Raw genomic sequence first — 27,442 nt, forward strand, 5'->3', positions numbered from 1 at the left:
CATTGACCCCCGGCCCACGTCATCCCCCGGGCCTGGAATACCCTCCCTCTGCCCATCCGCCAAGCTAGCTCTCTTCCTCCCTTCAAGGCCCTGCTGAGAGCTCACCTCCTCCAGGAGGCCTTCCCAGACTGAGCCCCTTCTTTCCTCTCCCCCTCGTCCCCCTCTCCATCCCCCCGTCTTACCTCCTTCCCTTCCCCACAGCACCTGTATATATGTATATATGGTTGTACATATTTATTACTCTATTTATTTATTTTACTTGTACATTTCTATCCTACTTATTTTATTTTGTTGGTATGTTTGGTTCTGTTCTCTGTCTCCCCCTTTTAGACTGTGAGCCCACTGTTGGGTAGGGACTGTCTCTATGTGATGCCAATTTGTACTTCCCAAGCGCTTAGTACAGTGCTCTGCACATAGTAAGTGCTCAATAAATACGATTGATTGATTGATTGATTGAGTGAATTAAAAGGAGTGGGAAGAAGCCTCTTTTCTTTTACTATCCTTACCCACCCAGTAGTCCAGGTTTCCATCCTACAAATTACTGGTTTTCACTAGAGACACAAGACAAGCTGGGTTAAGATCACAAGGGAGTTAATGATGCTGCATTTGTCAGTGTAATCCTGAAGTAAGCAAAGAGGACATTATTGGAGACAACTGTGTGAAGACTTGTTTAATCATCAATCAGTGATACTCATTTAGTGCTTACATATGCTTGGCATTTAGGATAGTCAATAATACAGAGTTAGTAGACACTAACCCTGCCCATAAGGAGCTTATAGCCTAAGGGAAGACGGAGACATTAAAATCAATGACCTCACCCACATCAGGAGGTGAGGAATGCAGAGTTTAGGAATATGTAGATATGTGCTTTGTTTCTTCTGTTGCTGCTTACTTAAATTAGAAAATTGGGATTGTTATGAATGTACCGAGTCATCAAGATGACATCCCATTACTCTTGTTGTCAAGAAAAAGCACCATGGGTTCTGGAGAAAAGTAACAAAGGAAGCTCAAAGTATTAGCTCTATGAATGAAACAAAAGGAATGAATGAAGTAGCAGAGGGAGGTAAAACAGAAGAAAGCAATAAAGCTTTCAATGTATTAATGCATTCATTTTTACCTTACTAATAATTACATTTTAAAAGGCTCTGAAAAGTGCCTTCGTAACTTCTCTACTTTCCACAGCATTCCTGGCAATTTTCTTACTCATATTAGAACGATACTACAGTAGCAACATAAACATGGTACTTGAAGGCAAGCAGAGAACTTAGGGAAAAAAAAGAGTAAATATTGCAGTAGAAAGTAAAGTTTCAGTTTTATTAGAACTAAACTTGGTATAGCTAGTATATGACTTCACCTTTCTGTAAAAGAGAAAAAGAAAGGCAGTGACAATGAAAGGAAATTGAAGGGGTTGGGGGATTTAAAGCAATACTCTATTCCTGAAGATTAAAAACCTTTTAATGGAGTAAATTTAAGTAGCAAAAATAAATAAGTTCTTCAAAGAGTTCAAGTACAGGGCAAGGATGAAAACCCTGGCAGGTAACCAAATGGGAGAGTTGGAAGGCTAGCGTATACCTTTTCTGAAAACCCTTTTTCTTAGATTTAAATGTAAACATGGGATCCACTTACAGAACCTGTCCTTCAGTTACATTAATCCAGAGGTCAGTAATGAATAAAACTCAAATTTTCTTTTCTGAGGAATGATTTCTATAATTCATTGGTTAGAGGAGAATTACTCCAGCATGTATTTGTTTCAACTTCATAACGTTAATGTTAAAGCTACCTTAAGGTGAAAAAAAAAAAAAGAATGTCCATGGCTATACCAAAAAAAAAAAACCCCAACAAAATGAACCAAAAGCAAACCAAAACTAAACAAAATCCCCCACGAGAGAATTAGATTAGATCGCCTTCACTATTGAAGTAGTCACTTTCCTTCAGAAAATTCTAAGGATTCAATTATCTTGTCATTGCTTCGTCTCTAGTCATCTTATACAGCTATGTGTGTCTCAGGACATCGACAACTACAGGGAGACTAAATTACTAAAACTCACAGATAATTCAAAATGTTTATTTTAGCAAATCATTCCTCACCAGATTGACTAAAGATAATAAAATCACTTTTGAATTACAATATATTATTGTCCCCGTAATCCTTTACTCAAATTGTATGAAACATTAAAAACAAGAGCCATTTTGAACCAAACAAACAGAGTTGTTACAGGATAGCCTCAGTTGAGATGAACACCTAGAGGCATAACATAAAGGCTGGATTGTTTCATTACAGCCCTCAAAGGGCATTTTGTTTTTTCACTGTCAGAAAAAAGTTTAGCACTTAAACTATTCCCAAGTGACAGAGTATCTTCTTATAGCGTAAGCATTTTCATTTTATATTAAGAATTGCAGAAAGTAGGTACATTTATTCATGGGAAGTTTATAGCCAAATGTGCACGGACATGGGCCATGTGTTTGATGCCAAGCACCATTAGTCCTGCTCTCAGGGCCTGCCCATGGAACTCTGATCAGCACATCTGGCTGATTAATATGCTGAATTTAAACTTTTCCACATCCTCCTGCCCTTTGCTCTCCCCAATACTACGTCAGTGCTACTTGGGTGGGCTCAGAACAGGTTTATGATTCAGGTAAGGAGAAACATCCCTCTAGACTGTAAGCTTGTTTTAGCAGAGGACATGTCTACCAATTCTCTTATACACACTCTCTCAGTCACTTAGTACAGTGCCCTGCAACAGTAAGAGCTCAATAAATACAATTGATTGATTGATGCCATCTTTGTTTACCTAGATTGGCAGAGATCAGTCAAAATATGAGACTCAAGGAAGGTTTCTGAAACTCCTGCTGAAGTTTCTGCACTTTCTGGGAGCAAAATAACAGGCAGTGTTAAATATTTCATTTAGAATTGTTTTATAAGACAAGTCTTGTCTTCCACTCCATCAGACACTATGAGGACTTGAGTTCCTATGGTAGGAAGAGGAAAAGTAATTTGTGAATGTTTACAAATTCATAGCGGATAACCACACACACACACACACACACAAAAGTTAAGATAGGTAAAAAATCAGGCATGGAAATGGACTGAAAATTTCTTTTAGAAATATTATCTGTGCAGCTGAATGAAGTTTGGGCTGGAGTGAGGAGAATCAGGAGGGAGGAAGGTCAGCTGTTCCCCAACAAAAATCTCTAATCTACTGCACCACCCAATTTCCTGAAGCCATCATGCCCCATTTGTCCTTCATACCCAAATTACTTACTCCTGATGCACCAATTACACCACTCTCTACACTACACTCAATTCCATGGCTTCTGTTCAAGCATCAGTTTCATTGTACTAACCCACAGCCCTGGATCACCTCCATGGTATGCTTCTTCTGCTTTTCTACTTGGCTGCAGAGAACTGCTGGTGGAAATCCAGACACTATCCTGATCTCATCAAAATTTGCTTCATCCTCACCTGCTTCAATTCCACCTGGCAACAATGCTTATCCATCCTTATTAACTCCCTTACCGATTACCCATGCCTGCTACTTCAGATGCTTCTTCTTCCTCTTTCTCCTTCTTTTTCCTCAAACCCCTCCACCCCATATCTTACCTCGAAAGACCAGACCATGTATGTGGCTGATAAAATTGAAATCATCTGGCATGAACTCCCTGAAATCTCCTTTCTCCTCTCTTCCCCCTTCTACCCCTTCTTCGATTCTCCCATACCTTCCCAGCAGTATCTCAAGAGGATTTCTTCTGTTTTCTCTTGTAATCTACACCATCCACCTGTGCCTTCGATCCCATCTCTAAATCATTTATCAAAGCACTTGTCCCACCATTCTTCCCTCTCTGACCATAATCTTTAACCAGTGACTTTCCAAAGGGTCCTTCCCCACTGCTTTCAAACTTGTTCATGTATCCCCTATCCTAACAAATCCTTGACCATCCCTAATTAAACTCTCTTTTCTTTGGCTCGCTTTCCTTTCTGCATTATCTAAGAACTTGGATTTGTGACCCTTGGATACTTGATATTCACGCCACCCCCAAACCCATAGTACTTATGTACATAAGTTTAAATTATATATTATTATATAAATATATTATATAAATTATATATTATAAATTACTTATTTATTGACATTAATGTCTGTCTCACCTTCTTGACTGTAAGTGCATTGTTGACAGGGAATGTATCTGCCAACTCTGTTGCTATGTACTCTCCCAAGCACTTAGTGAAATACTCTGCACATATATAGCAAGCACTTACTACAGTCAAGAGCTTAGTACAGTGCTCTGCACACAGCAAGTGCTCAATAAATACGATTGAATGAATATATATATATATATATATATATATATACAATGTGAATTTTTTTAATGGAAAAATGTTTTGCAAAACTGTATCCCATGCTTTATAGAAGGATTATATATATATATATATATATATATACATATATATATATATATATATATATAAATAAGAGGTTAGTTTCTGATCAGTAAAATAATATATTACTATGGAAACCAAGATTTATAATTTGAAGAAAATATACATTATTAAAACATGAAAAGAATTAAAATGAAACATATGAATAGTTCAAACATTATTTCAGCTTATATATAATGTTATATTTTCTATCTCTCATCAGTTCATGAAAATAAAATGCTATTAGTATAGTTTTCAATAAAATCACGGCAGTATCTTTTAAAATACTTCTGGATCTATTTTTCCATTTTCAAAATAGATGACAAGAAAATATGTTTTTTCATAAAAATAATTCTATGGCTTTTCATGAATCAGAATTAATTACCTAAACTCAATCAAAATGTTGATGATGTTTACCAAGTAAATGCAGTCAACATCTTTTAGCTGCTGTTATTTGATTTTGCTTGTTCTCTAAGCATCTCCAAATTTTCCAAATATTTCTTTGAGGGTAAAATATCTAAGATTATCAGGGTGAAGCACATAATTTTGAAGTTTTCTTCACTTTTTGGTCCTCAGTTGAGAGGTCCAAAATAGAATCTTCATCTATTTTTCAAAGTCATTACTCCAGGTTGCATTCATTCATTCATTCAATCGTATTTATTGAGCGCTTACTGTGTGCAGAGCACTGTACTAAGCGCTTGGGAAGTACAAGTTAGTTGCATCTGTTTATGGAGTATTTAATCCAATCTTGGAAATAAACATTCCTATAATCCCCTTGTAATCAATAACATTGGTATGATCTCATTCATTTAGCCATCTAACAAATTGAGGACTAGCACCATATATTTGGTGTTGCAATTTAAGCCATATGGACTGGAAGATATTATAGACTGTATTCTAACAGTAAGCTTCCATATATGCTTCTTAAATTGTATGAATTAGTATCATTGGGAGCTGCTGATCTTAAGTAATAATGGTCCTGTCCACCCTCTTGAATTTCAACATCAGCCTTCCTGGACTCTCAGAACTTTCCTGAGAAAGACAGGTTGATAGCAGGGAGGGGAATCAGTGATGGAGTGGTAGCTGTGTAAAGCCAGAAATAATCTTTGTAAATCAGAGCTATGGTTTCTTGTCAAGGCTCCAGAGTAAGTTCATGTGCTTAATGATCATAAGAATAAGTTTCAAGGATGACAACTGTCTCCCTATTTCTCCAATCATCATTTGTTGCCATGGTTGGAAATAGATTCTTGGGCAACAAACAAAAAAAAAAATACATTGAAAAGTGATATCTAAGCCAACTAAGAAGCTCATGGTCATACAAAAGAGATTGTGGCAAGAAGCTCTGTGATAAGATCACAGGAACCATAACAGTGCTTAAATCAGAGTCTTTCTGAGGCAATGTTTACCAAGCAAGTCTCAAGGTTGTGGGAATGCTTTAGTGAAAAACCAAGACACTGTCTACAAAAATCTATGTGATGAAGAGTGAAGAATTACTTGTAGCATAGCATCTTCTAGTTCTCTCTAAAGACACAATCCTATAGAGGGTATTTTGGACTGGCTGTAGAATAATAATACTATAGAGTCAGGTGAAAACATAACATTATGGGAATGACCTGGGCTACACATCAGGTAAAGGTAGAATAGCAGGAACAACAAAACAATTTCAGGAAGTAATATATGATGTTCAGTATGTACTTATTGTTGAAGCTAACAAAGGAAATAATTATTTTTTATATAATGATAATCACAATGATAATAATAATTATGGTATTTGTTAAGCGCTTACTATGTTCCAGGCACTGTACTAGTGCCGGAGTGGATATAAGCAAATCAGGTTGGACACAGTCCCTCTCCCATTTGGGGCTCCCAGTCTCAATCTACATTTCACAGATGAGGGAACTGAGGCCCAGAGAAGTGAAGTGATTTGCCCAAGGTCACACAGCAGACAAGTGGCAGATGTGGTATTAGAACTCATGAGCTTTTGACTCCCAGGCCCATGGTCTTTCCACTACACCATGCTGCTTCCCATCCTCCAGAGGCATATCACCAACTTCTTCTTATAATGCCTAATTTCAATGCCAACTCTCTCCTCGACCCCCTCCAATCTGGCTTCCATCCCCTACATTCCACGGAAACTGCCCTCTCAAAGGTCACCAGTGACCTCCTGCTTGCCAAATCCAACGGCTCCTACTCTATCCTAATCCTCCTCGACCTCTCAGCTGCTTTCGACACTGTGGACCACCCCCTTCTCCTCAACATGCTGTCCAACCTTGGCTTCACAGACTCTGTCCTCTCCTGGTTCTCCTCTTATCTCTCCGGCCATTCATTCTCAGTCTCTTTTGTGGCCTCCTCCTCCCCCTCCCAGCCCCTTACTGTAGGGGTTCCTCAAGGGTCAGTTCTTGGTCCCCTTCTTTTGTCTATCTACACTCCCTTGGTGAACTCATTCGTTTCCATGGCTTGAACTATCATCTCTATGCTGATGACACCCAAACCTACCTATCTGTCCCTGCTCTCTCTCCCTCCCTTCAGGCTCGTGTCTCCTCCTGCCTTCAAGACATCTCCATCTGGATGTCTGCCCACCATCTAAAACTCAATATGTCCAAGACTGAACTCCTTGTCTTCCCTCCCAACCCTGCCCTCTCCCTGACATTCCCATCACTGTTGATGGTACTACCATCCTTCCCATCTTACAAGCCCACAATCTTGGTGTCATCCTCAACTCTGCTCTCTCGTTGACCCCTCACATCCAATCTATTACCAAAACCTGCTGGCCTCACCTCCACAACATCGCAAAGATCCACCCTTTCCTCTCCATCCAAACTGCTACCCTGCTGGTTCAATCTCTCATCCTAACCCGACTGGATTACTGCATGAGCCTCTTGTCTGATCTCCCAACCTCCTGTCTGATCTCCCATCCTCCTGTCTTTCCCCATTTCAATCTATACTTAATGCTGCTGCCCAGATAATCTTTGGGCAGAAATGCTCTGGGCATGTTACTCCCCTCCTCAAAAATCTCCAGTGGCTACCAATCAACCTATGCATCAGGAAAAAACTCCTCACTCGGCTTCAAAGCCGTCCATCATCACCTCTCCCCCCCCCACCTCACCTCCCTTCTTTCCTTCTACAGCCCAGCCCACACCCTCCGCTCCTCTGCCGCTAACCTCCTCACTGTGCCTCGTTCTCCCCTGACCCACCGTCAAGCCCTGGCCCATGTCCTCCCCCGGGCCTGGAATGCCCTCCCTCCACACATCCACCAAGCTAGATCTCTTCCTCCCTTCAAAGCCCTACTGAGAGCTCACCTCCTCCAGGAGGCCTTCCCAGACTGAGCCCCCTTTTTCCTCTCCCCCTCCCCATCCCCCCTGCCCTACCTCCTTCCCCTCCCCAAAGCACCTGCATATATGTTTGTACTGATATATTACTCCATTTATTTTACTTGTACATATTTACTATTCTATTTATTTTATTTTGTTAGTATGTTTTGTTTTGTTGTCTGTCTCCCCCTTCTAGACTGTGAAACCGCTGTTGGATAGGGACCGTCTCTATGTGTTGCTAACTTGTACTTCCCAAGCGCTTAGTACAGTGCTCTGCACACAGTAAGTGCTCAATAAATACAATTGAATAAATGAATGAATGAATGAATTTTGGAAGATAGAATAATTGATCCAAATCAGTACTGCTTATCAATCTAAACCTCCTTAGGAAAATAAAAGAACAATAATTTGATATGCAAAGGTAATCTTTAAAAACTAGTGAGGTAAGCAAAACAACAAAAATAAAAAAGTTTTCATTGATGTACATAGAGCTCAATTGGCCCAGAATAATTGCCAGGAAATAACTACACAAAACCTTTAAGGCAGTCGAAGCAAGGGGAATTTAAAAACATAGACTCTGCTACTTCTCTTTTAATTAGTCAAATGCATTCTTTCCTTGCTCTAAGAAAGTAAGCAACTGTTTGGAGCCAATTTTGACCCAAAGTGACCCGAAGTAGTTCATCAGTATTTTTCAAAACTCTTGGTGGGCTACCTAGCTAGCTAGCTGGCTTTCTGGTACAGTTTATCGACATCAAAGTGAAGAAGATGATTGCCGTGGATTTGGTAAGGTTCTTACGATTTCAGAATGAATTGTGTCTGTATATTGCTGTAACTACTACAAATTTGTGGTTTTAATCATGTCCAAAAGTCTACTGAAAAGACCACACATACTAGCAATCTGATATAGTCAGAGTAACAGGAATTAATTCCTTGAAAACCTACTGACATCTTAACTATCCACAAAAGACAATTAACCTTAACAAATACTACTTACAGCATACTTTCTTTACCAGCACCTTTCTAAGGATCCAGTCCACTTTACTTCATTATAACAATTCTATAGGCTTATGTACTTTCGTTCCACCAGTACCTCTAATGGTCTAGTTAGCAAAATTGACCGGAACACATTCAGCGTAGGTGTGCATTTTCCCTATTGGCAGAATAATGTGAAACTAGCCAAATAAATCTGATTCCACCTAGCTTCTCTAAAAATAGCAGGAAGCCATTGTAACATACTTCCCTGTGGAGACTATTTTGTTTCATGAAGTGCCTACGAAAACAAAATAGTTTATGCTTCTTACCCACATTGCAAGTTTGCAGGCTATCCCTTATCAATAATATCCCACTGTCCTAGCTACTGTCAGGGTGTGTGGAGCTTCTGGGCTGCTTTCACACCCTTCCTTTGTTGATTTGCCTCACACTGTTTCTCCACTTCAATACTGAGCCACCTGTTATTTCCATAGGGCTATAGAAAAGACAGGGATACTTGGTTGTTTCAGGTAGCTTCTTCAGGAGAACTAAATGAATGGTTTGCTGAAGGAAAATATATAATTCTACCACATCCTGCATAATGATATGGTAAGAATGTAAAAAGTGATTTTGGTTGTCAAAAATATGTGTCTGGATATCCACCCCAGGTAAAGACATTACGGAATGGATGCTAACTAGCCATCATCTTGGCCATGACTGCCCTTTACTAGGTCAGAAAAGCCAGATTGTGAGGTCATTTGTGTGTCCTCTTTTGTTGGGAAATGACCAATTCTGAGGTGGTAAATCACCTCGGTGCAAGCCACTGGCATAAAGATTCTGAAGATTTCCCTGAGACACTGAAGTCCTGTAAGCAACAACAGAGATTGACAGATTAAAACAGGAATCCACTAGAAAAACCCAAGTTCAAGGATAATTGTCCAAGGTCCCCAAAGCAGTGGGTAGTGTAGGTAGTGCAAGTAGCACTTTTCTCTAGGTGTGATCTCCTCAATTCGACACAGAATGGTATGTGAAGGCCATTGTGGAATAGCCTGTCATGTTCACCAGACTGCATATGGAAGTCCAATATTGCATTCCTGAAGTATCGGATAACCTGCTGTCTTCATCTCCTCCTTCTATGAAGCAACTTTGTTTAATTTTATTTAAATGTACAAAAATAGGGACAGTATGGGCAGACACTTAGATGGGTTAGATAGTGAGCACTCTAAAGGAGAAGGATGATGTGCCCCACCTGTGAATTCTCTCCTAGCACTTGGTATAATGTTATGCATTTAAGAAATACTACTACTACTACTACTACTACTACTTGTCTTGTCTTATGCTGTTGAGTCACCTCCAACTCATAGCAACGCCATAGACACATCTCTCCCAGAATGCCCTATTTCCATCTGCAATCGTTCTGGTAGTGTATCCATAGAGTTTTCTTGGTAAAAAGACCGAAGTGGTTTAAACTTGAGTCTCCTCCCTCGACTCTCTCCCATGCAGCTGCTGCCCAGCACAGGTGAGTTTTGACTTGTGGCAGATTGCCTTCCACTCTCTAGCCCCTGCCCAAGCTAGGAATGGAATGGAAATGCCTCTGCCTAACTCTCTGTCCTGTAGTAGAGGCTGGTAGAGTACTGGGAACTCTCCAGGTGTTACCCTAAGAGGGGCTACTACTAATAATAATATGTACTTATCAAAATTCTTTAGGAAAGTGCATTAAAATTATATTCCCAAGAATATATCCTTAAACTATGCAGTTAAAAATGCCCACCTAAATATATCCCTAAAAATCATTTATACAGTTCCTATAATTCCCATTTGGAAAGAATATACAAAAATATATTTTTCTGGAAAGCAAAGATGTGTAAGCATTGACATAATCATTTTAACTGAGTCATTACATGTGCAAGCCTATCTTCACCTCAGATTCAACCTTATTTTCAAAAACTCAAGATCACACTTTCTGGTCCAACGTGATTAATTAATTCATTTGTTAAATTAATCTTTAAAAATACAATTTTTAAAAGGAAGTAGATGAAAAACATACATTTGAATGAAAAACATGTTGGGGCTACTATGATAATAATGATAATTGTGGTATTTGTTAAGCACTTACTGTGTACCAGGTACTGTACTAAGCACTGGGCTAGATATAAATTTGTCAGGTTAGACACCATCCTTGTCCCACATTGGGCTCACAGTCTTACTATTCAAATTATTTTAGAGACTAGGTTCAAATTGATAGAAAGCATAGAACAAACTGCTTTATTACTAAAATGAAGACAATTCTCCAATGAATGCATGTTTTTCTTGTTGCAAAGTTGTGTGTTAAATGCTTAGAAGCACTATAGTTTCCTGAAATATTCACTCCATTTTAATTTAACCAATTCCAAATAGGAACAAAAATTATTGAAATACACTTGATGTTTGAGCTTTGTTATTGGAGCTGAAAAAGGTGAATATCTGTTATAGCAGAAACTTTATCCTAACTTTATCATAAACTGTATCATAAACATTTTAAAGTAAAAATGTTAAACTGGGCAGACTAAGAAGCCGAGGCAGTTACGCTTGAGTTGAGAACTAGAAGAATTTGACTTGAGTGAATTTTATTAATCTCTCCCAGATGGTTTAAATTATTCATGCCATATATTCTGCTTCTAAAGTTGTTTTTCATGTACAAAATTTCTTCAGAAATGAAGGTATTTTTGATGGTGCTATATTTGTTATGTGCAAAACTATCTGCATCAATCAATCAGTTGTTTGCTCTCTTCTTTTATCTCTGTTCAGTCTCTCTGATTTGGATATTTAGCTGTGATTTTATCTCTTCCATTTGACTTTGGAGGTATTTTGTTTTAGGACAAACTGTGCCACTTCTTCACTAATAGCTTCATGCCAGGTGGTCCTGTCATGTTACAATAGTTTTGCAGCCTTCTATATCAGCGTGGTTCAGGCTTGCTCTAAAGCATATTCTTGAAACACTTATTTCGACCTTCCTTGTTCCCATTTATTGAATGTCACTTAGTAGTAGGGATAATAGTTGGAGGAGAAGGAAGAGGAGTAGGAAGAGGAGGAAGAAAAAAGGGTGTAGGAGTAGTAGAACTAGCATTCTGATTTATTGCATTAATTCAGAAAGGCACATTGTGAAATTTAATTCCTATCCATTTTTCTTTTAATACCTATACAATCAAGCTGAATCATAATTAGCATGACATATACTCCTAAGGAACGACTACATTCCAACACCTATTTGCCTGTTGTATGACCTTGAGCAAGTTTCTTAACTTCTCAGGGCTTCAGTTTCCTCATCTGTGAAATGTGGATTCAGTGCCTGTTCTCTTTCCTTTGGATAAAGAACCCCATTTTGGACAAAGACAAAGTCTGATCTGCATATACCATACCTACCCTAGCGCTTAGTACAGTGCTTGACACACGGTGAGCATGTAATAAATTTGTTCATTCATTCATTCATTCATTCATTCATCCATTCCATCGTATTTATTGAGCACTTACTGTGTGCAGAGCACTGTACTAAGTGCTTGGGAAGTACAAGTTGGGAACATATAGAGATGGTCCCTACCCAACAACGGGCTCACAGTCTAGAAGGGGGGAGAGAGACAACAAAACAAAACATGTAGACAGGTGTCAAAATTGTCAGAACAAATATAATTAAAGCTATATGCACATCATTAACAAAATAAATAGAATAGTAAATACAATTAAAATGAATGGAGTAATAAATCTGTACAAATATACACAAGTGCTGTGGAGCGGGGAAGAAGGTAGGGCGGGGGTGATGGGGAGGAGGAGAGGAAAAAGAGGTCTCAGTCTGGGAAGGCCTCCTGGAAGAGGTGAGCTCTTGTTGAATGCTTTCTTCATGTAGGACACTGTACCAAGTGCTTGGGAAAGTGTAATACAATACAGTCAGTAGACATGATCCCTGCCCAAGGAGTTTACAGTCTACAGGGGAAACAGACATTCATAAATTACAAATAGGGGATATAGACACGGTTTAATAATAAATCTGGTATTTCTTAAGGACTTAGTATGTACCAAACACTGTAATAAACACTGGGATGAGATATATGCTTTATTTTGTTGTCTGTCTCCCTCATCTAGACTGTTAGCCCATCTTTGGGTAGGGATTGTCTCTGTTGATGAATTGTACTTTCCAAGCACTTAGTACAGTGTTCTTCACACACTAAGTGCTCAATAAATAAGATTGAATGAATGAATATAACTTAATCAGGTTGGGAAAAAATCCCTGTCCAACCCGGGGTTCACAAGTCCAAAGGGAAAGAGAATGTCTATGGAATCCCCATTTTACAGGTGAGAAAACTAACTCATAAAGAAGTTGACACCCAAGATGTTAAATGGCAGGGCCAGGATTGGAACTCAGGCTTTTTGATTCCCAGGCCTGTGCTCTTTCCACTAGTCCACATTCCATTTTAGGACAGCTCGTATATGGTACAGGTGGCCAAACAGACATAATAATAATAATAATAATAATAACAATAATAATAATAATAATGATAACAACAACAACAACAACAACAATAATAATAATAATAATAATAATAATAATAATTTCCTCCTTAGATAATATTGAACATGGAGTGGTCAGTAATTTTAGCCTCGGTGGGATAGAGCAAATCAGTCCCAACTTCAGACTCCTTAGGAAATCACCTCCATGAAGTCTAATAAGTACAAGAAATGTTTCTCACCCTACAAGCCCACAGATGCATACTCAGTTAGAAACTTGAATATTTGCCACACCTCTCATGCCCAGAATATTTCAATTTCCTGGGAAATCCAGAGGAACTGAGGATTAATAACCTCACTACTTCTGGGGAAGATATAAATTGATAATAAATAAGCTGCACCTTTCATAATTGTTAAGGAATGGTATAATTTTGTTGGCATATTCAGTCGATTATTCAATGTTATTGAGTGTTTACCATGTGCAGATCACTGTAGTCAATGCTTGGGAAAGTACAATACAACTGAGTTGGTAGACCTAGTCTCTCTTCACAAGGAGCTTACAGTTTAGAGGGGGAGACAGACACTAATATAAATTAATTATGGATATGTACATAAGTGCTGTGGAGCTGAAGATGAGGTGATTATCAAGTGCTCAAGGAGTGTAAATACAAGTACATGGACAATGGAAAATGAAGAGGGATTAGATGAAAAGGTGGCTTTCAGGGAAGGCCTATTTGAGGCGATGTGATTTAAATAAGGTTTTGAAGGTGGACAGAGTGGTGGTCTGTTCTATAAGAAGGGGGGGAAATTCCAGTCAGAGGGAGGATGTGGGAAAAGGGGTCACAGGTGAAATAGAGAAGATAGAGGTGAGTAATTTGGCAATAGAAGAGTAAAATGTGACGTTTGACTTGTAGTAGAGAATCCGCTAAATAAGGTCAGAGTGATCAATCAGTCTTTAAAGCTGATTGAGTGCTTTAAAGACAATGTTAAGGAGCTTCTGTTTGATTCAGAGGTTCTTGAGTAATGGGAAAGATGTGAACTGAACTTTTTAATTAAAGGATCCAAGCCACTGAGTGAAGGATGGACTCGAGTGGGGAGTGACAGGAGTTTGGTTAGGAAGCTGTCACAGAGTCAAAATGGAATATGATAAGTGCTTAGAATAACAGAGTAGCAGTTTGGATGGAGAGAAAAGGGTGGATTTTAGTGATATTGTGAAGGTAAAAGTGACATGATTTGGCAATAGATTGAATATGTAGATTGTGGGTAGGGAACATGTCTTCCAATTCTGTCACATCACACTCTCCTAAATACATAGTACAGAGCACTGTAAGCAGAAAATGAATGCAACTGATTGATAGATTGAATCAAGGCTAACTCCAAGGTTTGTGAGAAGATAGTTATGTTGTCTACAGTGATGATAAGGATAGATGGAGGACATGATTTGGGTGGGAAGATGAGGAGTTCTGTTTTGGACATGTTTTGTTTGAAGTAATAGCATGACATCCAGGCAGAGATGTTCCAGAAGCAGGAGAAAATGCAAGACTCCAGAGAAAGAGGTCAGGATTGAAAAGGTAAACTATCACATATCAATAGTAGTTGAGTCTGTGGGCATGATGGAATTCTCCGAAGGAGTGACTGTAGATGGAGAATAGAAGGGGAGCAGGAACTGATACTTGTGGGACTTCCACTATTTAAAGCTGGAGACAGCGGAGGAACCTGTAAAAGACAAAGAGAATGAGTGAAGACATAAAGAGAGCTAGAAGAGGACATTTTCAGTGCAGCCAATGTTAGATAATGTTTAAAGGAGAAGTGGGTGGTCTACAATGTCGAAGGCAGCTGAGAAGTTGAAGAGGATTTTGATGGAGTAAAGGCTATCTGGTCATCAGTAGCCTTAGATTCATCTCCTATGAATTAACACCTTATCATGGCTGGAGAGTTTGGGTACACCAGTGAGGCTTAAACCTATGCCATTGAGAGATATTCTTTCATCAGGGTTACCTATACTGGAAAGGTTTAAGCCAAAGCATCAGATAAAATTGATTCACCTGTGCCAGGCAGCAGCATGGGAAAGACTAAAAGGCAGATAATCAAGTGATCAATATGTTGATCACAGACAGTGGCGGAGACTTGAGTTTTTACTACACGGAAGAAGGCAGTGATAAACCACTTCAGTATTTTTACCAAGAAAACCCTATGGCAAATTCCTAAAGTTGCTATGATTCAGAAATAATTCTATGGCATTTAATGATGATGATGAACTTCAGAGAGGCCAGTTTCTGTGGATTGAAAGGGACAGAAACCTGATTATAGGGGTAGAATTGGAGGAGAGATAATAGAGGCATGGATGTAGATGACTCGCTCAAAGTGTTTTGGAGAGGAATGGTAAGAAGAGGAAGGGATTATGACTAGAAGGAGATGTGGAGATCAACAAAGGTTTTGGGGGTTTTTTTTAGGAAAGGGAACATGAGCATGTTTAAAAGCAGTGGGGAAGAAGACATTGGAAATTGGCTGGTTGAAAAATGGCCGTCAGGAAGGGAAGAATGATGGGCAAGTGTTTTAATGAATTGTAAAGGGATGGAGTAGATTTTGAAAGGAGTTGAGAGGTCTCTTCTTGAGGTAATGTCTGGGAAAGATGGGAGTCAAGGAGGAGGCAGGAATAGGGAAGACTGAAGGAGAACAAAGGAAAATTTAGGGGAATTGGTTAAAAAAAGGACCTTTTAAAACCATGAGTCATGGAATGGTTTGGTTATAAATATGGAACTATCCAAAATTATTTAGTACTGTAAAACAACCTATTTTTTTAGTAGTAATTATTCATTAGTTACATTATATTGACAATTTTCTGTCCTAGATGCTAAGGAAAGTATGGTGGAGGCATTTACAAAAACAAACCCATAAGATGAAAACTAATAAAAGTCTGAAACCGAGTTTGCCTGAGGCAGTTTAATTAATCATGAGTGCCTAATAAGCAGTAAACGAGAGTTCTCCAATCTGTGTGGACTGGTGTGCTATGATTTTGTTTCTTCTCACCTTGCTTTCGGTTGCAAGGATAGAGCAGAGGAGGGAGAAGAGCAACCTAGCTAAGGATGTTTTTTAAGACTTAAATAATCCAGAATTACTAGCTAAATCAAGCACAAGCCACTAAAAATTGGACAAAAAAGGACTCTCTAATTTACCACAGGAAAAATATCCTTCAGCTACCCTTCATTTTGGCCTTAGAATATTGTATTATTCTACTCTGTTCCTTTCGAAAAATATTCTGTTGAGTATTTGGAAAAAATTAGAAAAAAGAAATAGAAGAAAAATTAAAAAGGTCATTTTAATATATATCATAGATTTCCATTTTTTTTAGGATAGCTTCAAGTTAATTATCTTACAAACGAAACAGAATAGAAAACAAAAAGCACTTTACTTACAATAAAATTGAAAATTTCCTTCCTTTTTTATAGGTTTTTAAAATTAAGCAGAAACAAATGATTATCCGATAAAATGTCAATAAAGGCTCTTCCAATTTCTTCACCTGACTTGGAGTTTTGGTGGTCATGTTGACTGACTATGAAATTTAAAAAATCACTCAGGAGTTCAAATTCTTTTCTTTCTATAAGATTTCCACCAAGTGCACAAGGGGGATATTTACACAAGAGCTTTCTTGTGTGGTAAATTCCCCTTTATTCTGAGGACAGTTTGAGATTTCCAGACATTTCCCAACACAAATAGTGGTTGCATTTCACTGATCTCTGATTTCTATTAGATGATTCTGAGTAGTGTGTCCCTAACAGCGCATCTCCTCCAGGAAACCTTCCCTGACTGTGCCCTCCTCTCCTCTTCTCCCTTCCCTTCTGCACCACTCATAGCTGCTGCTCCTTCATTCATCATCTTTCCCTTCCCCCTGGCACATATATATATATATATCTGCAATTTATTTATTCATCTATTTATATTATTGTATGTCTCCCCAACTAGACTGGGAGCTCATTGTGGGCAGGGAATGTGTTTGATGTTATATTGTACTCTCCCAAACACTTAGAACAGTGCTTTGCCACAGAAGTGCTCAATAATAATAATAATAATAATAATAATAATAATGGCATTTGTTTAAGCACTTACTATGTGCGAAGCACTGTTCTAAGCGCTGTGGGGGATATAAGGTGATCAGGTTGTCTCACGTGGGGCTCACAGTCTTCATCCCCATTTTACAGATGAAGGGACTGAGGCCCAGAGAAGTTAAGTGACTTGCCCAAAGTCACACAGCTGACAAGGGACATATATGAGGTAACTGAGGCTAAGAGAAGTTAAGTGACTTGCCCCAAGGTTACACAGCAGCATGTGACAGAGCCCGGATTAGAACCCATAACCTCTGACTCCCAAACCTGTGCTCTTTCCACTGAGACACGCTGCTTCCAATATAATTGTTATTATTATTATCATTAACAATAATAACAATTTATTCCAGCACCACCTTCTTATCTATCCATATAGGACATGTGCTGTCATTAGTTATAATCTCTAATTCCCTAAAATTGTTAAAGTACCAAATACATAATGAAAACACGTTGCTACAGAAATAACTGATGGTAGAAGCAGAATGGTATTTGCATAGAAATAGAGTACAAGGTATTTCTGGCCATTTTTCTTTTCAACAAAATCCACACACAAACATCATCATCAAATCGTATTTATTGAGCGCTTACTATGTGCAGAGCACTGTACTAAGCGCTTGGGGAAGTACAAATTGGGCAACATATAGAGACAGTCCCTACCCAACAGTGGGCCTCACCTATCAATCATCAATCAATCAATCACAACCATATTTACTGCTCATTCAAGCTCTCATCCTATCCCGTCTGGACTACTGCATCAGCCTTCTCTCTTGATCTCACCATCCTCGTATCTCTCTCCACTTCAATCCATTCTTCATGCTGCTTGCCCGGATTATCTTTTGTCCAGAAACGCTCTGGGCATATCACTCCCCTCCTCAAAATCTCCAATGGCTACCAATCAATCTGCGCATCAGGGCAGAAACTCCTCACCCTGGGCTTCAAGGCTGTCCATCACCTCGGCCCTCCTACCTCACCTCCCTTCTCCTCGTTCTACAGCCCAGTCCGCACCCTCCGCTCCTCCACCGCTGATCTCCTCACCGTACCTCGTTCTTGCCTGTCCCGCCATCGACCCCCCGGCCCACGTCATCCCCGGGCCTGGAATGGCCCTCCCTCTGCCCATCCGCCAAGCTAGCTCTCTTCCTCCCTTCAAGGCCCTGCTGAGAGCTCACCTCCTGGAGGAGGCCTTCCCAGACTGAGCCCCTTCCTTCCTCTCCTCCCCCTCGTCCCCCCTCCATACCCCCCATCTTACCTCCTTCCCTTCCCCACAGCACCTGTATATATGTATATATGTTTGTACATATTTTTACTCTATTTATTTATTTATTTATTTATTTGTACATATCTATTCTATTTATTTTATTTTGTTAGTATGCTTGGTTTTGTTCTCTGTCTTCCCCCTTTTAGACTGTGAGCCCACTGGTTGGGTAGGGGACTGTCTCTATATGTTTGCCAATTTGTACTTCCCAAGCGCTTAGTACAGTGCTCTGCACATAGTAAGCGCTCAATAAATACGATTGATGATGATGATGATGATTTACTGAGCACTTACTATATGCAAAGCACTGTTTTAAGCACACTAATAAGATCTTACCTTTAGGAGTGTCATCTTCATACATTTGCTTAGGAAAGAAGCTAATCCTCCTTTCCTTTTTTGCCCACAAAGCTTCAAAAATGTTTGTTAAAGTCTTAATATAGTTAACATTCAGTCAAGGTGTATTTATTGAGTGCATAGTTTGTGCAAATCCCTTTGCTTAATCCCTTGGAGAATAATACAATACAAAAGAGTTGGTAGACAAAATTCCTTCCATCAAGGAGTTTACACTTGTAAGTTAATTATCTCTTTTGTGAGTGCAAGAGAAAAGCTTTTTAAAAATCATTAATAGGGTTTGGGAGGGCAACAATGTTTCAGTAGGACTCCTCAAAAGACAACTCTATCCCTGAAGACTTGGTCTCTTGCACCTGACTAACGGGGGAGGCACCCATGGCCCCCCTAGTGGTAAAAGCTCTGGGCTCGAGTCAAGACCCAGGTTCAAGACCCTAGGCTCTCTTATTTGCCCTATATAAGACCTTGGGCAAGTAACCTAGCCCCATCTTGGGACCTAAGGTTTCCCCTATCTGTCAAGTGGAAATAAGCCACATGTGGTACTAGGACCATAGCCCAACTGATAACCTTGTGCATAGCAAATAGTTAATATGTAACAAATGCCATAATTATCGCAGATGCTCCTTAGAAGTGGGTGATGGGGAGGAGTGGATGGGAGAATCACCTTTGCTAACCTGGAATTCTCATAAGAAAATCAGCCAGTCGATAAGGGAGCTCATGGCAATGAAATGCACTTTATAATGTGAAAAATCTTCAAAATTGAAAATAAACTCCAGCAGAGAAAAGCTCTTAAGAAATTTTCTTCACTTATCAAACACTTGGATAGGCAAGTTTTTCTCCTTTTCAGGAACACATTCTTCCATGGTAATATTTTAAAAGAATTTCGGCCACATGTAAGGAACTTCTTTGCAAATAATCTTTTTATAGTGTGAATTTCCTGAATATTCATATAGTTGGCTGCATTTTTGGGCTCTTCCTTGCCACCAACGAAAGCACAGGAATATGTATATAACATATATGTATATAACATAACAGCATATATATCTATATTTATATTTTATGTATTTATTGAGTGTTTACTATGTGTCAAGCACTGTACTAAAGTCTGAGGCAGATACAAGATTGATCAAGTTAAACAGAGTCCCTGTCCCCCCACGCCCCTGAGGCATTACAAGTCTAATTTATGTATGGCATTTGTGAAGCACTTATTATTGTGCAAAGTACTGTTCATATGCGCTGGGGTAGATACAAGGTATCAGGGTGTCTCCCATAGTAGGGCTACACATGGCTTCATCCCCATTTTACACAGATGAGGGAACTGAGTCCCAGAGAAAGAATTAAGTTACTTACCCAAAATCACACTCCTGACAGCTGACACGTCAGGCAGATGCGCAATTATAACCCATTGATTCTGACTCCCAAGCCTAGGCACTTTCCACTAAGCCATGCTGAGGTAGAGGATTTAATCCCCATTTTGCAGATGAGGAAACTAAGGGCATATTGAAGTTAAGTGACTTGCCCAAAGTCACACAGCAGGCAAGTGACAGAGTTAGGGTTTAGCTATTTATTTTATTTTTGTTAATACGTTTTGTTTTGTTGTCTGTCTCCCCCTTCTAGACTGTGAGCCAGCTGTTGGGCAGGGACCGTCTCTATATGTTGCCAACTTGTACTTCCCAAGCGCTTAGTACAGTGCTCTGCACACAGTAAGTGCTCAATAAATAAAAGTTGAATGAATGAATGAATGATCCAGATTATCTGACTCCGAGGCTCATGCTCCTTCCCCTGGGCCAAGCTGCTTGACAGCCAAATAATGGAGATTTCCCCTTCTATTTAGAACTGACCTGCTCCCTTATTCTCAAGAAACATGCCCCTTAGTTACAATCTCATTTCTACCAAAATCACACCTCTACTTAATAATACTGTGATATGTGTTAAGCACTTAGCACTAGGGCAGACAAAAGATAAGTAAATGAAATTCGACCCCTGTCCCACACAGGATTTATTGTATAAGTGTGTCAGCCAACAGGTGTTCTGCAGATGAGGAAAACTCTCTCCCTCCTCTCCCCCTACTCCCCCTCTTCATCCCCCTCGCCTTACCTCCTTCCCTTCCCCACAGCACCTTTATATATGTATATATGTTTGTTTACATTTATTACTCTATTTATTTATTTATTTTACTTGTACATATCTATTTTATTTATTTTGTTAATATGTTTTGTTTTGTTCTCTGTCTCCCCCTTCTACACTGTGAGCCCGCTGTTGGGTAGGGACCGTCTCTATATGTTGCCAACTTGTACTTCCCAAGCGCTTAGTACAGTGCTCTGCACACAGTAAGCGCTCAATAAATATGATTGATTGAATGATTGATTGAGAGATAATTTAAGTGATTTCCCCAGTGTCGCTCAGAAAACAAGGTTCTTACCTTGTTCCCCTGACTCTTAGGCCTGTGCCTGTGCTCTTTCAATTAGGTCACCCTGCTTTTCTACTTTCGCTCCCTCTTTTCCAATTTTCCAAACTCTTTGCATGTCTATAAGCTCATCATGGTCAGGGAACACGTCTACCAACTCTGTTGCATTGTACTCACCCAAGCACTTAGTACAGTAGTCTGCACTAAGTGTTCCTTAATTTTTCTTTTTTATAATCATTCATTCATTCATTCAATCGCATTTATTGAGCGCTTACTGTGTGCAGAGCACTGTACTAAGCGCTTGGGAAGTACAAGTTGGCAACATATAGAGACGGTACCTACCCAACAGTGGGCTCACAGTCTAGAAAGGGGTCATTATGTTTATTACAACCTCTGACTTTCAACACTACTCTGCCAATTTAACTCCCACACTTTGCTACTAATATGGACATTTAACCTATTAATAATAATAATAATAATGGCATTTATTAAGTGCTTGCTTTGTGCAAAGCACTGTTCTAAGTGCTGGGGAGGTTACAAGATGATCAGGTTGTCCCACAGGGTGCTCACAGTCTTCATCCCCATTTTACAGATGAGGTAACTGAGGCACAGAGAAGTTAAGTGACTTGCCCAAAGTCATACAGCTGACTATTGGTGGAGCCGGGATTTGAACCCATGACCTCTGACTTCAAAGCCCGTGCTCTTTTCCACTGAGCCATGAACCTATTCTTTTACTGTCCCCCACATGTCTGAGTATTTTCATTAGCCTTAATAGTGACAAATTTGTCAAGGGTGTTCCTACATGCCCTATTTTTTTATCTTTGGTGTTTATACAATTAGGTATTTCTGGAAAGGGTTTATTCAAACACTTTTAAAATGACCAAGAATAGGTTTATGTTGGGGAAGGAGCGTGATGTAATGGATAGACCATGGCCTTGGGAGTCATAAGGTCTTGGGTTCTAATTCTGGCTCCACCATTTATGTGTTGGGCCTTGAGGAAATCAATTCACTTCTCTGTGCCTCAGTTATCTCTTCTGTAAAATGGAGGCTAATGTTGTGAGCTCTATGTGGGACAGGGACTGTTTCCAATGTGATTTGCTTGTATCCACCCCAGAGATGAGTACAGTGCCTGGCTCATATAGCTAGCACTTAACAAATATCATTATTATTATTTATGCAATATTACTTTATTTCAATTTACCTGAATTATGTTTGCTTTCATTAATATTTCTATATTTCTCACATGTGCTTAACAAATGTCATCATTATTAATATAATTATAAATTATATTATCATTATAAAATATGATACCAGGTAAATGTAATTAAGAAACTTTGTTATTATTTTTTATCCAGTTTTCATGATTTGTAGATATTTAAATTCTATTGTTTTACCTTTGTCCAGAACTGCCTGGATGACTAAATTGTTTCCTTAAATGTGTGCTTGCTGTAAGTTCTTGTGGGCAAAGATTGCATTGTAGTAGTAGTAGTAGTAGTAGTAGTAGTAATAATAATAGTATTTATTAAGCACACTGTGTACAGAACACCATTCTAAGCACTGGGAAGAAAATGAAAAGCATGTGGGAATTAGACATGGTGCCTGTCCCTCAGGAAAAGCACAATCTAAAAGTATAAGTGGGGAGAAGGAATTGAAGATAGACACAACAGAAGTGATAAAACAATAAAATTGAATTCAAGCAAATGCAAAAAAGTCTCAAAGTCTTGGCAGAGATGGAAGAATCCGAGAGCACATTGGAATAGCAATTATCCCTGGTCTCAGGTACCTGGAACATTTTGGGAGCAGGGATTGTCATTCGCCAGAGGGAAAGCTTGATTATACTGCTTTTATTGGTGCTTGAGATACAGAAAAAGAAGGAGTAAGTGTAGCAGGAGTAGGACTGTCAACAACATTTATACAGCAGACATTTGGTGTGGTGCACTGTTCAAGAGGTTGGGAAGTGACGTGATCTCTGCCCAGAAAGGTCATACACTCTAACCAGATTAATATCCAGTCACTCCTTTTTTTTTTTGAGATTGTTCACTCTGCATCATCTCATGTTCATTTCATGGAATCTGGGAAGCTTCATTAGCATTTCAAAATTAAAATAGAAAACAACATTTCTAATTAACAATTGCTCCCCTTTAATAATTCATTCAGAAATTTGGAATGAGACACAATAATTTCATGCATTTATAGCTACACTAAGTTGTGAAACTTATTGCTTTTCCAGCAAATCATATCACATTCTTCACTCTTCTAGTCCTGTACCTTCATAGAAAAAGGCCTGAACCTTACTAATGTCACATCTCTACTTAGAAGTCTTCCCCAGCTAAGCCATCATATCCCCTACTCCCTCTCCCGTACGTCTAGCTTATGCACTTGGATCTTTACCCTTTAAGCCCTTGATATTCACTTCACGCTCATCCCACTGCAATAATGCTTATATCCGTCATTTATTTTAATGTCTTCCCCTCTAGTCTGTAAGATCCTTGTGGGAAGGGAATGTTTTTCCCAACTCTGATATATTGTACTCTCCCACACAGTAAGATCTAAATAAAGACGATTGATTGATTGAATGCATAGACACATGCTTAATCAATTGTATTTATTGAGCGCTTACTGTGTGCAGAGCACTGTACTAAGTGCTTATTACTAAACAGTTTTTAGCTTACTGAACAATTAAAAGGCATCTTGGATGGAATAGAGCTGCAATGGGGCTTCAGAACTCAGTGGGGTATAGGGGATGTAATTTTTGCTGCATATCAGTTACAGGAGCAGGGAACAGCTAGCCCCGATATCTCTACAGAGTTCTAAAAAACCTCCAAAGCATCTGATACAATCTGAAGATCTGGACTCTGGAAATTATTAAGCAAATGTACTTGTCCTGAAGAGTCCATCATGATTCTGACACTGTCATATGAGTGCATGGCCGGCTGAATCTTTTTATTTTTGTTTGTTCATTTTATTTTGTTTCAGTGGTATTTGTTAAGTGCTTAATCTGTGTTAGGCACTGAATTAAGCCAAGGATGACCATAGGAGGGGCCGGATCTCCCAGGACCTGAGCAATCACCAGGTTGAGGCTAGGCGTCCTGGGCCATGCTATGATTTCTCCTTGCAGTTGTCTGTGAGATGTGTGGCATCGTGGGCACTCGGGAAGCCTTCTTCTGCAAGACAAAGCACTTCTGCAGTGTCTCCTGCTCTAGGAGCTACTCCTCAAATTCCAAGAAAGTAAGTATCCTGGCCAGGCTACAAGGGAAGCCACCCAACAAGAAAGCCAAAGTTTTATATAAGGCAGCCTGGTCTGCCAAAATTGGAGCCTTCCTCCACTCCCAGGGAACTGGGCAACTAGCAGACGGGACTCCCACTGGACAGGACGCTCTGGTCCTGGGCTTCGACTGGGGCAAGCTCCTGAAGGAGCACAGTTACAAAGCCGCTCCGGTCAGCCGCTTCAATCACGTCCCCCTGTTTGACCAATGGGAGGATGTGGTGAAAGGTATGAAGGTGGAGGTCCTGAACAGCGATGCCATCCTGCCCAGCCAGGTGTACTGGATGATGATGATGGCATTTGTTAAGCACTTCTATGTGCAAAGCACTGTTCTAAGTGCTGGGGAGGATACAAGGTGATTAAGTTGTCCCACGTGGGGCTCACAGTCAATCCCTATTTTACAGATGAGGTAACTGAGGCTCAGAGAAGTTAAGTGACTTGCCCAGGGTCACACAGCAGACATGTGGTGGAGCCGGGATTCAAACCCCTGACCTCTGACTCCAATGCCCGGACTCTTTCCACTGAACCACGCTGCTTCTCGCCTCTGTCATCCAGACTGCAGGGTACAGGGTCCTGCTGCGATACGAAGGCTTCGAGAACTATGCCAGCCATGACTTCTGGTGTAACCTGGGCACCGTGGACATCCACCCCATCTGCTGGTGTGCCATCGCCAGTTGTTAACTGTGCGACTTTGGGCAAGTTACTTAACTTCTCTGGGCCTCAGTTACCTCATCTGTAAAAAATGGGGATTAAGACTGTGAGCCCCCCATGGGCCAACCTGATCACCTTGTAATCTTCCCAGCGCTTAGAACAGTGCTTTGCACATAGTAAGTGCTTAATAAGTGCTATTATTATTATTATTATTATTATTATTATCAACAAGATCCTGATGCCTCCTCAGACCATCCATGCCAAATACATGGACTGGAGGAGCTACCTCATGAAGCTTGTACTTCCCAAGTGCTTAGTACAGTGCTCTGCACACACTAAGCACTCAATAAATACGATTGAATGAATGAATAAAGCGCTTGGTTGGGGTCCAGGGCCATCCCGGTGGAATTCCATATCAAGGCCTCCCTCTCCCCACCGACCTATCGCAGGACTTGAGACGGGCTCCCTCTGTGAATAGCCCTCTAGCTGCCATCCAATAATCCCAAATTTCAGTGATTCACGATCCCATCTGAGAAACTCTCAGAGGGGTCGACCTGGTGGAAGGTAAGCAAACCACAGCCCCTCTTCACGTGCTGTGCCGGGTGTGGTCTAGTGTACATTCGTCCCCGTGGCAGCAATAATAATAATAATAATTTTGGTATCTGTTAAGTGCTTACTATGTGTCAAGCACTGTTCTAAGCGCTGGGGAGGATACAAGGTGATCAGGTTGTCCCTTGGAGTGGGACACTGTTTTAATCCCCATTTTCCAGATGAGGTAACTGAGGCACAGAGAAGCTAAGTGACTTGCCCAAAGTCACACAGCTGACAAGCGGCGGAGTCGGGATTTGAACCCATGACCTCTGACTCCCAAACCCCGGCTCTTTCCACTGAGCCACGCTGCTTCTCTATAGGCAATTCCCCTGTCCACGTGGGCCCTAGCCAAGGAGGGATGTGGAGGTGCCCCTCCCCAGCCGGAGAAGTCCCTATCACTGTTTTAATCCCCGGCTCTCTGCTGGAATAATTCCAGTATTTGGTGTTTGGTTTTTGGCCCTCTGATCCGCATGACTCGGCCACCCCTTATATAGTCCGTTGCCCCCACCCTCAGCCCCTCTCTGTCCAAAGAGGATCCGTCCAGTTTGAAGGCCCTCCATGGAACAAGCATCCTCAAAGAGCTCTGTACCTCTTTCCCATTCTGGCTTCATTCTCTCGGTCCTAATGAGAGGCAAGGACAAGCACCCTACCACCTCCTCCTCCCCACAGCACCTGTATGTATGTTTGTACAGATTCATTACTCTATTTATTTTACTTGTACATATTTACTATTCTATTTATTTTGTTAATGATGTGCATCTAGCTTTATTTCTATTTATTCTGTTGACTTGTCACCTGTCCACATGTTTTGTTTTGTTGTCTATCTCCCCCTTCTAGACTTTGAGCCCATTGTTCAATAGGGACCATCTCTATATGTTGCCAAGTTGTACTTCCCAAGTGCTTAGTACAGTGCTCTGCACACAGTAAGCACTCAATAAATACGACTGAATGAATGAATGAACTAAGCACTGGGATATATACAAAGTAATCAGGTTGGACAAAGTCCCTGTCCCACAGTCTTTAATCCCCATTTTAAACAATCAAATCAGAGCTGGGATCTTTTTTGGTCTATACTTACCTATTATTTGTGTCTCTTGACACTGAAGAAATACATTATCTCCCTGCATACATATAGGGAACTTGATAATTGAGTCATAACCTATTAACATTACTGCCATTATGACTGGAGTAAATTTGAATCAAGAACTAACAAAATTGTAAATCTCAGTTGTGAAAGTCAATCTTGTAAACTCAACTGAAAACAATTACAAATTGTCACAATTAGCCTAGTGGCAAGCACCCTGTGGGTGCTTAAAAAATATTTCTGAAACCGACCACATACATAGTTCAGGACCTATGGGTAATACTTTGAACTATTTTATTGCTACATAAATGAAATAAATTGCAAAGCAGAGCCATACACATTTGATGAAAATGAATCAGAGTATTACAATGTGAAGATATCAATATTTTGTGAGCAGTCCCATAATAACATTGAACAGGAAGTCTGATGAGTCAAATCAGCATTCTAGAGGTGAATGAGGCAATTGCATAGGTAATCCATGGGTACAGATTGTCCTATCAATCAATCAATGATATTTATTGAGGGCTTACTATGTGCAAACCGCTGTACTAGGTGCTTTGGAGAG

At 39.9% G+C, this 27,442-nt stretch overlaps 1 protein-coding gene and 1 non-coding gene across 2 annotated transcripts; one reads left to right on the forward strand and one right to left on the reverse strand.

The window, feature by feature from the left end:
- Positions 1-9,479: 9,479 nt before the first annotated feature.
- On the forward strand, positions 9,480-25,658 carry LOC119927264 (lethal(3)malignant brain tumor-like protein 2). The gene is made up of 5 exons (XM_038745822.1): positions 9,480-9,564; positions 24,405-24,836; positions 25,090-25,225; positions 25,431-25,496; positions 25,577-25,658. Exons 1-5 carry the CDS (start codon positions 9,480-9,482, stop codon positions 25,656-25,658), a joined length of 801 nt encoding a protein of 266 aa, XP_038601750.1.
- Positions 10,227-10,364, reverse strand: LOC119935071. The gene has a single exon (XR_005453072.1). It is a non-coding gene; the product is annotated as a small nucleolar RNA SNORA7 (small nucleolar RNA).
- Positions 25,659-27,442: the final 1,784 nt, after the last annotated feature.

This window comes from Tachyglossus aculeatus, chromosome 1 (assembly GCF_015852505.1).
Source record: "Tachyglossus aculeatus isolate mTacAcu1 chromosome 1, mTacAcu1.pri, whole genome shotgun sequence".
Lineage (NCBI taxonomy): Eukaryota > Metazoa > Chordata > Mammalia > Monotremata > Tachyglossidae > Tachyglossus > Tachyglossus aculeatus.